General features: G+C 45.8%; 1 protein-coding gene across 1 annotated transcript in view; it reads left to right on the top strand.

Moving 5' to 3' along the window:
* Window positions 1-2,294: 2,294 nt before the first annotated feature.
* Window positions 2,295-13,742, top strand: part of kcnh7 (potassium voltage-gated channel subfamily H member 7) — a gene marked incomplete at both ends in the record, with an annotated part of 43,202 nt that continues 31,754 nt past the window's right edge. Inside the window, 2 exons of the mRNA XM_084442941.1 lie at window positions 2,295-2,370; window positions 2,829-3,059. Of these exons, the coding sequence (XP_084299067.1) occupies window positions 2,295-2,370; window positions 2,829-3,059 (307 nt within the window). The remainder of the gene's footprint in view (window positions 2,371-2,828; window positions 3,060-13,742) is intronic.

Below are 13,742 nucleotides of genomic sequence, written 5' to 3'. Positions count from 1 at the left end.
GATAATAGCCAACAGATGAAGCAGTCCTGTGCCCATGGGGGGAGTCGTGTTTTCCAGTGAAGTCATACCAGCAGCTCAGGACGAGCACCAGGTTGGATCTCAGTTGAAGACGTGAATAGAGAATTATAGCCATCCTCAGTCCTATAATATTGTTTTGCCATATAGGCAGTGGTGTTGTGGAGGGTATACGGAGGTATACGGAGTATACGCACTTCTTTATCCATGGACCTACAGTATACGCACTTCTTTATCCATGGACCTACAGTATACGCACTTCTTTATCCATGGACCCACAGTATACCCACTAATGTAAAAAACTGTAACATTTCTGCTACAGTAGACCCACTTCTTTAGTCAGAGTATACCCACTTCTTCATCCATAGATACACAGTATACCCAGCTCTCTATCCATGGACCCACAGTATACCCACCTCTCTATCCATGGACCCACAGTAGACCCACTTCTTTATCCATGGTCCCACAGTAGACCCACTTCTGTATCCATAGACCCACAGTAGACCCACTTCTTTATCCATGGTCCCACAGTATACCCACCTCTATATCCATGGACCCACAGTAGACCCACTTCTTTATCCATGGTCCCACAGTAGACCCACCTCTATATCCATGGACCCACAGTAGACCCACTTCTGTATCCATAGACCCACAGTATACCCACTTCTTTATCCATGGTCCCACAGTATACCCACTTCTGTATCCATAGACCCACAGTAGACCCACTTCTTTATCCATGGTCCCACAGTATACCCACTTCTGTATCCATAGACCCACAGTATACCCACTTATTTATCCATGGTCCCACAGTATACCCACTTCTGTATCCATAGACCCACAGTATACCCACTTCTTTATCCATGGTCCCACAGTATACCCACTTCTGTATCCATAGACCCACAGTATACCCACTTCTTTATCCATGGTCCCACAGTAGACCCACTTCTTTAATCAGAGTATACCCACTTCTTTAGTCACCACTACACCCCTGGATATAGGCGACATATGGCTATACTGAGAAGTGTGGGGAACAGTCTACAGTACACAAATGGTTCACAATGCTCGACTAACACTCAACAAAAAAACTGTTGCATTGGTCAGAGTGTTGGCCAGGTCTTCCTGGTCCAATAAGACATGATGTGATTGTGCAGCTATGGACATGGGGGGAATACCTCGCTAAAGTGATAGTGTATACAGCTGATAAAGGGGCTTCTCGTGTGTAAATACTGTGTTGCTATGCTGCAAAGTGCAACTTTTGACTGAACAAGGGGTATGTATGTCCATGATTTGTTGTTTCATTCAGCCTGTTTTCTCAATGGAACAGATGGATGATCCCCAGCTGTAATACGGGCACAGATGTTCCAGCACTGCTACACGGGATTTATGTTATGCATTTGCATCTGAGATGACAGCGTTATAAGGCCCTGTAGTCTGGAGATTAGCTGGTCGTTCAATGGGCGGTTTTAGTGTAGAAGCCATTCAGTAAATTTGACAACCCCATTCAATAAATGTTTGGTTTCATCAATAGCAATGACGAATGGTAGTATTCCCATGTAAACAGAAAAAAATTGCTCGAGGCGAAACCCTGTACAAGTGGTCGAAACTACGCTATGTAGCCGTCTGCTACAACTTCAGGACCATGGACAGGGCAAAATGCACTTTGCCTATAGCCTATGATATTCAGAAGCAGTTCGTGCTGTATAGCATCTTCCTCCAAAATCTTTGCACGGAATTATGTTTCATTAAAACTATTCGCCTCGCCTCAAAGGTGTACTTGAAACCGTATAACGCACAGGAGGAAAATACAGCCTTTTGAGATCGCGTTTCCGATTACACAGATTGCACAGCGCCTCCACACTGGGAACGGACCTTACCCGGGGCGGTAGGGGCTAAGCCCGGGGGAGTAACGTCACTCCCTCTGGCAGATCAACCTCTGTCCTTCATCCGCGTCCACGTACCACACCGACACAGAGAGGACGACAAGATCGCATCCATCTTCCACCAGAAATGGTTTGCGAACTGAATCTGACCCGTGCAATCCTCCCCGATACCGTGCGTTTCGGAGAGGAGTCGTTTAAATGCTCCAGTACGCACGCCGGCTGAAGAGAGAAGACTTCGGCGAAGCTCGGAAAGGTCATTTTAAAGTCGAAAAGAGTGCGTACTGCGCCGGGAATGATTTGTAACAAAGGCTTCGGCACCAAGAGGCAACAGCGACAGTAACTTCAAGGTTTCATTGCGAAGCCGCTCTCACAACAAGAGCGCGCGGCACATATTCAACCATGCCAGTTCGACGAGGTCACGTTGCGCCTCAAAACACATTTCTTGGGATAATAATACGAAAATTCGAGGGACAGAGTAAGTAGCCTACTACGGGAATGTGCTGACATCAGATTGATATAAAAGTGTTATTGGGATAATGCTGTAGTGTCAACTAGAACTGTTAACATGCTGTGGAAACTGACTGTGGCAAGTTCGTGATATGGAGAGCAGTGTAATAGGACGTGGAATCCAATTTAGCGCTTTAATTGTGAGCAATAGCTAATGTATCGATATCATATTTCAAGGCAAACGTTTAATGGTTAATGGACATTTAATGTTCATTGACACAAAACATACAGTGTTCCACAAACTTAGAGTTGATAAACTCAGTGTTTTTCAACTTTATTCCACCTTTGTTTTGACAACACAACACCAAAAAACGGGATTATCTGAATACAAAGGCGTGAACAAGATTAAACAATTAAACACAAGACAGTATTTGTGACAGTTTACTGCTGCGTGGCTGTTATTGAAATGCACTGTTTGTTTTGCAGATAGGAAATTTGTGATCGCCAATGCCAGGGTGCAGAACTGTGCGATCATCTACTGCAATGACGCCTTCTGCGAGATGACGGGCTTCTCCCGGCCGGACATCATGCAGAAGCCGTGCACCTGCGACTTCCTCTACGGCCAACACACCGACGGGCACGCCGTCACCCAGGTGGCCCAGGCTCTCCTGGGGTCGGAGGAGCGCAAGGTTGAGATCACCTACCACCGCAAGGATGGTGAGTCAGTGACCCCGCACAGCGCTACAGTAGGCTACATGCTGTTACACTGCACACACAGTACAAGATCCACAGTACCAGAGTCTCCGGTAGGCTGAATAGGCAGTTCAGAATCTGCAGTAGAGAATTTTACCACATAATCTCCTGTGTGCAATTGCCTGTAGTCTATAGAACCTCTGGAACATAATGTACAATACAGAATCTCCTGTAGTCTAATCTACGATTCAGAATCGTCAGGACAGACTGTCCTGTAGTCCACAGAATCTAGAATCTTCAGGACAGACTCTCCTGTAGTCCACAGAATCTAGAATCTTCAGGACAGACTCTCCTGTAGTCTACAGAATCTAGAATCTTCAGGACAGACTCTCCTGTAGTCTACAGAATCTACGATTCAGAATCTTCAGGACAGACTGTCCTGTAGTCCACAGAATCTAGAATCTTCAGGACAGACTCTCCTGTAGTCTACAGAAACTACGATTCAGAATCTTCAGGACAGACTCTCCTGTAGTCCACAGAATCTAGAATCTTCAGGACAGACTCTCCTGTAGTCCACAGAATCTAGAATCTTCAGGACAGACTCTCCTGTAGTCTACAGAATCTACGATTCAGAATCTTCAGGACAGACTCTCCTGTAGTCTACAGAATCTACGATTCAGAATCTTCAGGACAGACTGTCCTGTAGTCCACAGAATTTACGATACAGAATTGTCTGGACAGACTCTACTGTCCAGAATCTACAGGACATAACCCCCAGTAGAGAATATATGGTGCACATCTCTCAGAAGCCACCAAAGCAGTCCCACGATAAGCCGAACCGAATTCTGTACTCTGAAATCCCACCTTGTCTTAAAAATACGGCCAGTGTTCTTGAGACTACCTAGGGAAACGAGAGCATTCTCTTGCACCATGTTTCTCAGCTGCCCAAGGCATCAATTTTTCATCTTCTCAGGAAAACATTCACATTGATGTCTGTTGATCCTGTGCAGCGGGCCGAAGTCAAACACCCTCTTCCGGGAATATTTCTTTGTACTTTTCATCAGGCACGAGCCAGACTAAAGCAATATTTGTTCGCGGCAAACAAGATCAGAGCCCTACACCGACATTACATCCGTTTTAATTCCACCTTCTTACTGTTTCATCTCATTACCATTTCAGAGACGATCAGGCAGTGTAAAGAAATGCACAACTGTTTGATTTCACAGTTACTTGTTTCAGATGAATATCTATACGCTTGGACGGGCGCCATGGCGACACGCTATGCTCTCGTCTGTCGTGACAGACAGCGAAATGTGCTGCGTCAGTCGATCCGCGCGACACGCAGCGAGATGTACAACACCTGGCCCGGTGATCCGTACCGTCGTGATGGGGTCGTAGCTGCCGGCGCACCTGCGCGTGGGGAACGCACATCGCTTGTGATGCTATAGGCTTTTCTGTAGGTGGTCCTCTGTGCTGTGACATTGTGGCAATGTGACTCTGACATTCAGTTATAATTAGCATCGTTACCTTCCAGGGCCTTCACCTCCAAACCCTAAACAAACTGCGGGATGTGTATGCGCAAAAATAATCCCATAGTGACCGTGTCGTCGGCCAGAACTTTGAGCTCCACTCTTACTCCTCGCCAGGAACGCGGTGTGCTGGGGGCCTCTGGGGGCCCTTAGCTTAGCCTGGCTGTGAACGGCATTATGCAGAGACAACACTCTTGCTGCTCTGCGTCGGGTCGCAGTGAATTAAACTGATGCTTCTGCTCGGTGACACACATCTACAAATCTTCGGCCACCACCTGCCATCCTCAGACAGGGAACATTGTTTTGGTCAGCATAATAAGCCCCTCAAAGTTGGTTGGGGGGGGGGTGGTTACATCACGAGGACAACAGAGGGGCAGGTTGTATTTTTGGCACTGGGCTCATGCCAGCAAACTTCCTAACTTGCTGTTGTTGGTTTTCCCTAGCCAAAAAATGGGCGTGATAGTGTGCGGCTCTGAAAAGCGGACACTGAGATTCGCGTTACATTTCTCCGACACGCTCGCGACGGCGGCCGTTGTCAAACCCCTGCATATTTCTGCAGATCCACTAGAAAAATCTCAGCCATATGTCTCCACTGGCTGAGCAGACGGTTTAAGAAAGCCGAAAGACAATTACACAGAGTACTCCCCCAGGGGCCGGTGGTGAGGACTTTCTCTCAGCTCCTCCACTTGACAGGCGGGGATTTTGCGAGCCGCCCACATCAGTCAGCGTCCTCTTCCTATCTGCTCCTGTGGCAGCTAAGACAGGACCATTTAGAATCAGAATCAGCAACCGTTTATTGCCATGCACTTTTAAAACATGACAGGAATCCGCTTTCCTGGGCGCCCCGGTAGCTCACTGGGTAAGGCGTGCCCCATATGAAGGCTAGTCCTTCCCACGGTGGACCCGGGTTCGATTCCTGGCTCGGGTCCTGTGCTGCATGTCCTCCCCTCTCTCTCTCTCCTCTCTTCCTCGCTCTCTCAAACAGTCCTGTACCATTAAAGCTGAAAAGCCTTAAAAAATATCTTTAAAAAAATGGAATCTGCTTTCCGCAAAGTCCTTATCGTTCCTCTCTTTCCCGATTTTTCTTGTGTGCCTCAAGATGCGCCCGTTGACGCTCCTCATACTAGTCTACATGTAGCCGCTGTGCTCATGAATAAACATGATGACGGGATGACACCGCAGGGACAGGGACTGTGCCGGCATTAAACTTGTATGAATGCATTAAACTGGTATGGAGGACACAATTCCCATGCTCCTCTGGCTAGGTAGGAGTGCGCAGATGCAAGATTCATGGCATCCTTGAGAGCGAAGTGGCCCTATCGGCTCGTGGACGTCCTGTACAAACAGGAGCTGATGGGGTGGAAAGTGGCTGCGCTCCCCCTCTCTGCTCATGACCCCATTTCAAGCTATCAGCACCCCCTGTAGATCAGTCATAATCTCCCACCACTGGATCTAACCAGGTCATTTAGCTAAAGCCAATCACATTTCACAAACCTATGACATTACGCACACACACACACATAATGGCATTACACACAGCTGTAGTCAGCAGTAGTCAGCCCGTGTTGACGGCAACGGAGTAGAGATAGAGATTTTAGTATCATAGTGAATATAGAGAGAATATGATCATGGTTAAATCAGGTATGACTCATAGATCTTCAAAGCTCTGACGCTCTCTCCTCTCTGTCTCTCTCTCTCTCTCCTCTCTCTCCCTCCATCATCTCTCTCTTTCTATCTCTCTCTCCATCATCTCTCTTTCTATTTCTCTCTTGCTCTCGTTCTCTCTCTTTTTCTCTCTGCCTCTCCATCATCATCTCTCTCTCTTTCTATCTCCATCATCTCTCTCTCTTTCTATCTCTCTCTATCTCTCTTGCTCTCACATCTCTCTCTCTTTCTATTTCTCTCTCTTTCTCTCTCCATCATCTCTCTCTCTTTCTATCTCTCTATCTCTCTTGCTCTCTCTTTCTCTCTCTTTCTCTCTGCCTCTCCATCATCATCTCTCTCTTTCGATCTCTCTCTATCTCTCTTGCTCTCTCTTGCTCTCTCTTTCTCTCTCTTTCTCTCTGCCTCTCCATCATCATCTCTCTCTCTTTCGATCTCTCTCTATCTCTCTTGCTCTCTCTTTCTCTCTCTTTCTCTCTGCCTCTCCATCATCATCTCTCTCTCGTCCGCGTCCTCGTTGTTCACCTTCACATAGCCACTCCTGTGGGCCTTGACATGCACTGTCAGTGTGTGGTACAGCTCGGTGACATCAGGGACGCCAAATCTTTGGCTCTCTGCGGCGCAAAAAGCCAAAAAGTTAAGCTGCTTATGCGTATGCTCAGAAATTAAAGCAGACGGACAGCGGAACCACAGTCGCACACAGAAAAAGAAAACCTTCATCATGCATCTCCTTTCCCGGGTTCGAACAGAGAGTGAGCTGCCAACCGTCACATTCATAACATCTCTTTTCCAAAGGCAAATCCTAATCAATGAGACAAATGCTTTCCCTTGCCTGCTTGGGTAAAAGGATCCTATTCCGAGGCTCGTAATAATACTGTGTAACTGAATGGGTTTGAACAAAGGCAGGCTGACACCGGAGTGGTGCAGCGAAGTTAAATGGATAATGGCTACATTACAGAGGTGGCTTAGCCCACAGCCCGCTGAAGGATATGGACCATGTGGCGTGCGTGGGTGCAGGGTTTCAGAGGTGGCTCCCCTCCGTGTGTAGGTGTAGAACCCCCCCCCCCTCGCCCCCCCGCCTCCAACCCCCTCCCCCCCCCACCCCCCGTGGCCGGCCGGTGACGGCTAACTGGGGGACACTCGGGGGGGGAGGGCACGTAACTGCTCACAAAAAATAAAAAGCACATGCATTTTTCATTGTTCTACTGTTCGCCTCCTTCGGTTTCCCGATGTTGCGAAACACACCCAGCGGTCCCCTGTTCCCCAGGGGTTCCTCAGAGAGCGTTCTCCTCTCAGAGAGCGTTCCCCTTCTCCAGAGGTTCCTCAGAGCGTGTTCTCCTCTCAGAGAGCATTTCTCCTCACCAGAGGTTCCTCAGAGAGCGTTCCCCTCTCAGAGAGCGTTCTCCTCTCAGAGAGCGTTCCCCTTCACCACGGGTTCCTCAGAGAGCGTTCCTCAGTTGGAGGTCATCTAAGAGGAGCGATCTAACCAAATGGAAACCAATCGTTTAATTTGGCATCAGGTGCATTTGTACACATGTACGGTCACTTTTCTAACCACCAGCTCAGTGGCCTTGTGGTTAGACTGTCCGCCCTGAGAGTGGGAGGTTGGGGGTTCGATCCCTGGCTGAGTCATACCAAAGACTTTGAAAAATGGTACTCAATGCTTCCCTGCTTGGCATTCAGCATCAAGGGTTGGATGGGGGGTAAGTCCCTGCGTCATGTCCAGGGGGTGTAATTGTACATCAAGCTACCTCACACTGAGGAATCAGGAGATAAGCTCCTGCCCTATGGGCCACTGGCTAGAGAACCATTGCTTCTCAAGGCTACTTACTTTACTTTTTACTTACTAGTGACGGTAACTAAGCTGGTCTCTCAACAGCTTTCTATGAGAATATGAGCAGGCTCAAAACTCATCTCTTCAAGAAGTACTACAACAATCCTCCCTCCTAAGCACTTATTGTATTTTATTGTATTGTATTGTACTGGACTGTATTCTAGATTGCTATTCTTGCACTTTGCCTTCAGCACTAGATTATGCTCTTAGTCACGTGCTTTAGAAAGAAGATGCACTTGTGAGTTCTGGCAATTAGTAGTACATTGGCTTTCCCTACATTAAATGCAGTTATTGTTAGTCGCTTTGGATAAAATGGATTTGGATAAATTACTGTAATGTTATGTAATGTAATGAGTTTTATTATTTTTTTAAAGGCTCAGTACTTTTAGTTTCTCACACAAAGTTAATCAGAAGTGAAGCAGATGGGAGCTGTGAGCAGCTCTGGAATATCTGCCCTGTCACACTTATTATTCAGGAACGGAATAACTATTTCCATCTCATGGGATCCTTACTGAACCCAGTCCAACAGACACCAAACCATCTGTTATAGCTCCCAACAAGCGTTGCAGATCATTAGCTGTTTGAATCCACGGCATGCATTCAGCGATGCCATTTATGCTCTTTTGCCATTTGTTTATCCTGAAATACCACAGCTATGTGAAGTTGTTGGCTGACACAGCAAAGGAGCACTATGAACTAGAATCGGCAGTTATTCTTGATGATTTAGGAAACACTGATCAAATATGAAAGTAGGCCATGCTGTGATGCTCATGGCTGTCTGAGATATGGCCTCATGGCCAAAAGGCTGCTAACAAAGGGTAGCATTGCCGCCCTCTCCTTGCATACAGTATTGTACGCCACTCCTAATTGGCTATGCGCCAGTGAAGTTGTGTACTGGCTCAGGAAAAAAAAACAGCCTTAAAAGAACAAACATGTCAGATTACATTTAAAAAAGATTGCCATTGGGCAGAGGTCTTTTTTGGTATTCACTAAACTATTATTTAGTTTAGTCTGCCTGACTGAGCTGTTTATTTCCAGGAATAACAGGTTATATTCTTTCATGTATACCAATGCTTCTCCTACATAGCACAAAGTGGATGAAAATAACGAATAGCTTCTCCTTTGAAATAACGACAATATTTAAAATAAGACCTCATCTAATGATCCACCAGACTGATTAGAGGTTGAAAGGAGAGAGGGTTCCGGCACACTCTGTGCTTTTATTTGCAGTAGACTTTATTTGTAACACAATCTTTCAGTCCTTAGACTTTCATCAGGTACAAACGAAGTCCTACGGACCGAAACATCACAAATATGTTTATTGTGAGTAATAGGACAGTGTGCAGAATTCTCTCTTTGGCCAGTGGATGTTTCCTCCTGTGCACTTGCCTACTGTACCAGGAACTGAGGGTGTGCATGTAGGAAATGTAGGCTACATGTACTGTAAAATACCCACAATATTTATGGTCTCTTCAAAGCAATGGTTGAGCAAAACTGTTATGTTTTTTCAAATTATTCCTGGTTTAACAGTTTCAAAGTTTTGTCATTAATTGTTTTATGTAGATGAGTACAGTTATCCTTTAAGACGCTTCATCACCAAATGTAAAAAAGTCCTTCTGTTGAATTGTACATTTTGTAACATATAGTTGAGCATACCATTTAGAGTAAGGGCCTCACAAGACTACAGACCTTCTTTGCAGTATAATGTATAAAGATCGGCTTGATTAAGCTGCAGTGTTTTAAATTATTAATGGTGGAAATAGCATCTAATGAAATTTCCATTATCTTGAAATGGGAACTGCACCAGTATTCATTTATGCTCACTGGGGCAATACTTCTGCTTGGCTAGCACATTGCCTGGAGGGTATGTTTTGTTTATGCTTCTTTGTTTGTCTGCTTATTAGTATTCTAATGGAAAAGGAGAGAGAAAGAGAGAGCTTTAAGTCCAGCACTAAACATGCATACATCCATACATCTCTGCTCTCTGTTTTTCAGCACGTTGGGTTCATATCCCTCGTTCCCAGCATCGCCTGCAGGCTGCCTCAGCAGGGGATCATTACACGTTCCTTCTGATCGGATCTCTTAGTGGCAACATACAGGAAGCATCTTTTCTAGATTTCCCCAAATCTTATAAATGGCACAATATCCGCTTTGCTGGCAGGGCTTAGGCGATCTTCTAGTCGGCTGGATAAAAGCTTTCTGTATGAACGATGCGTTATCCTAAAAGGCCAGGATAGTGTGAGGTGCGGAGGAGAGAGAGAGAGAGAGAGAGAGAGAGAGAGAGGGAGAGAGAGAGAGGGAGAGAGAGAGAGTGAATTCAAGGAGAAATATCCTTAAATCTGACATTGATATTCCCCGGTGGCCTGGGTTTCGTTCCGAATCGCATACTTCTACTTTTTACTACCAGTACGTACTTCAGCCGCCCTTAGAAAGTACATACAGTACTTTGCACGCAGTACGCATCCAATTGAGACACACATCACAATAGCGAGAAAAGTGTGCTGGCTTTCATACTGCAAAATACGACCGGATGTAGTAGGACATCCTGGTATTTTTGCCACACTGCATGTGGCATACTATATATTGGGACATACTACATCCTTTTTTGGCATACTATATAGTATAGAAGTACACGAAGTACACTAAAACCAAGATGGAAAGGAGAGAGCTGAAATCCACGCGGGTCTCTCCTCAGACATGTGATGATGGTCAACCTGACAGGGGGCTGAAAGTGGACCTTAGGGGGAAGGAGGGTGAGTGTTGGGAGGTGGGGTAGAAACCTGAACCTAAAGGGCAGTAAAGCAAGTGATGACAGTCATGCACTCACTCTCCTACTCCACCACTAAGTGCAGTCAATAGATCCGACAGCATACAGCGATACCATACCAGGGTGAGGGAACTTCATGTAGGAAGTCTGACTTGATCTACGAAATGAACTGGTAAATGCTCTATTCAATCAACATCATGCTGTAACAATCCCTCCTAATGATTGCACCAGGCCATGAATGACTCCTGCCGATGGTAACTCGCTGCTGATTCGAGATGAAGGGAAGAGATTGATTTGCCTCTTTTTGACGACTGTAGCCGTTAATCCAAAGGTTGAGCTATATGGTGCACGTGCCTGCGTCTATACTGTAGTTCTGAGTGTGGAGCATCATCATCACCATAACTAAAGGATTGAGATCACGTGCGCTACAGTACATCAATGAAGAGATAATCTCTGGTTTAATCCAGATTCTGCTGAGGCAGCTTCCCCCCCCCCCCCCCCCTCTGCCCCACCGCTGCAGAACTGAGCGTGAGGACGTGTCCCCCTCCACACCCGCGTAAAGGTGACTTTCAGCAGGGGGACAGGAGGAGGAGGGACCCCCATCGCTCAGGTTTCGAGCACGCCATTGTGTTTCCATCTGGTTAGGTGAATTCCCTCCCAAAAGGGTTTCTGCTGAATTGGCCATTTTGGCTAGAAATATTGGGGGGAAAAGGGATACCTGACTCAAAAAATACAGCTTCATATTATTTTACATTTAGACTACACTGTCGAAACTGAAATAGATAAATGTTTGTGAATCGGTGGTTTATTTAGCGGTGTAGTTCGTATTTCAGCGCATTTAATGTTCGTTTTTTTTCTTCCATTCCATACTTCTCCACAAGACCTTGATATACAGATACATGTAATACATTGGCTCTAAGACATCCCACCAGAGAGATCTGATCCTTGTATGGCCTGAATAATTCAGTGCTGAAAAAGATGTCTTAGAAGATGAATGGAGGTCACTTCTTCATGTAATTGTAGGGAATCCTAAATGCTGTTAACTAAAAGCCATTCATATATAATGTATGTGCATTCCCCTTTATGTAGCGATTCTAATAGCTGCAACAGCGATAAGTATCCCTATCCAGGGGGATGACAGGAGTTTACATGGTTCTGTCAACACCTACACCACTATTGGACCAGGGCCCTCTCCTGGTTGGGTCATATGGCCGGTGAAAACATCCTTACACTCACCACCTGTCACGGTAGGGTGGCGAGGCAGCCATGTTGGCACCCAAATGCAGACGGAGGCAGGCGAAGGTGGTTCTGAGTGTTTCATCCAAGGAAACGCAGGGAGCGCATGACAAACACACAACCAAACAATACAGGGATTTGACCGGTGTCATAGAAATTATAGTTTCATCACCTCCTTTTGTAATTCACCACCTCCCTCAACCTTTCACATAGATGTGCTAACCTAATTCATGACAGGATGACCTCCAGGAGGTCAACACACCTAGATGATGTCTACTCCAGAATAACCATCCTTTGTCCCTTTGTCCCTTTGTCCCTTCAAGAAATTACCGCCTTTTCTCATGTCACGTGTCTGTATTCTCGACCACTGTTGATGACGCCTGCCATTTAATATGACGTACAATGACTTAGCCAATCACATCCTGGAAGCGCCATACCTGTGTTTTGCTTGAATATAAGGCCGCGCAAGACCATGCGGCAGCACTTCTTTGGATAAACCACTCACGTGCGTTGTCCTGAAGTCCTTGCGCTCGTATGTTTTCTCAATAAACCAGACTTAACCTGTTTGAGCGAATCTTGGCAAATCCTTTTTGAGTAGATCAGTTTAAAATCCATTACACCGGGAACAAAGTAAGTGGAGCAGTACAGTACCTATGACAATAGGGGGTAATCATGGAAGGAGGTGCAGGCAAGCTAAGACGGAATAAGGTAATGGACGATGGCAGGTGAGCGGGATCCCAAAAACACGGCACAAACACTAAGAAACCAACAGGGGGCGCTGAGGAGTGTGAAACACAGATACACAAGGCAGGCAGGGAAGAATAATGAGCTAGAGGGGTACTAGAGGAGAGGAGCTAGAGAAGGAGGTGTTAGTGGGGAGGTACTAGATAAGTTAAGATAAGATAACCAGTTTTCTAGAGAAATTATTGTTTTTCGACAAAACACTTCACAAGGGTTTTCTTGCAACTGTCTCATTTCAAGCATGGCATGTTGAGGCAGACCAAGTGAGGATTGTTATATTTAGTCAGTTAGTCAGCAAGTCTACTGCTAATGAATGCTACTGGCAGGGTTTCTGTTGGTGCCAGCCCTGAGGAGATTACTGTGAACACTGCTAGTGTGTGTACTCTGTGAGCCTGGGGCTGAATAAGCTACACAGAGAAGGCGAGACAGGCAGACTGACAGATGAGACTGACAGTCAAGACAGACAGACAAGACAGACAGTCGGACTGGAAGTTAGGGACAACCCTCTATTGGGCTTGTTGTTGGAGTGAGGCTGAATAATACTGGCAGAGACAAGCCAAATGTACAGTAAACAGTACACATGTCGTCCCCCACCCATAATGCATGTTCCTTTATGGTAATGAAGGAGTGGAAACGTGATATTTCATTTCATTTCATTTCAAACCTTTATTTATACTCGTAGAGCAATTGAGGTTTCCCTCATTTTCAATGCTGACGAGTTCACAAGCACACACAAATAATAACAGGGCAGCAAATGTACACATATATCAACAGAACTGAACAAAACAATAAACTATAAACAATAAAATAAGACAACAAAGCAATAAAGCTACAACTGAAGGAAGCACTTCTAGTTTAAAAGTCTGTTGGAGGGCGTTCCAGGTATGGGGAGCATCATAAGAAAAAGCAGCCCTTCCAAGCTCTGTGAGGGATCGTAA

Source organism: Borostomias antarcticus (genome assembly GCF_949987555.1).
Source record: "Borostomias antarcticus genome assembly, chromosome: 9".
Lineage (NCBI taxonomy): Eukaryota > Metazoa > Chordata > Actinopteri > Stomiiformes > Stomiidae > Borostomias > Borostomias antarcticus.
Note: the sequence above shows the minus strand (reverse complement) of the source record. Positions and strands in the feature narration are given on the sequence as shown.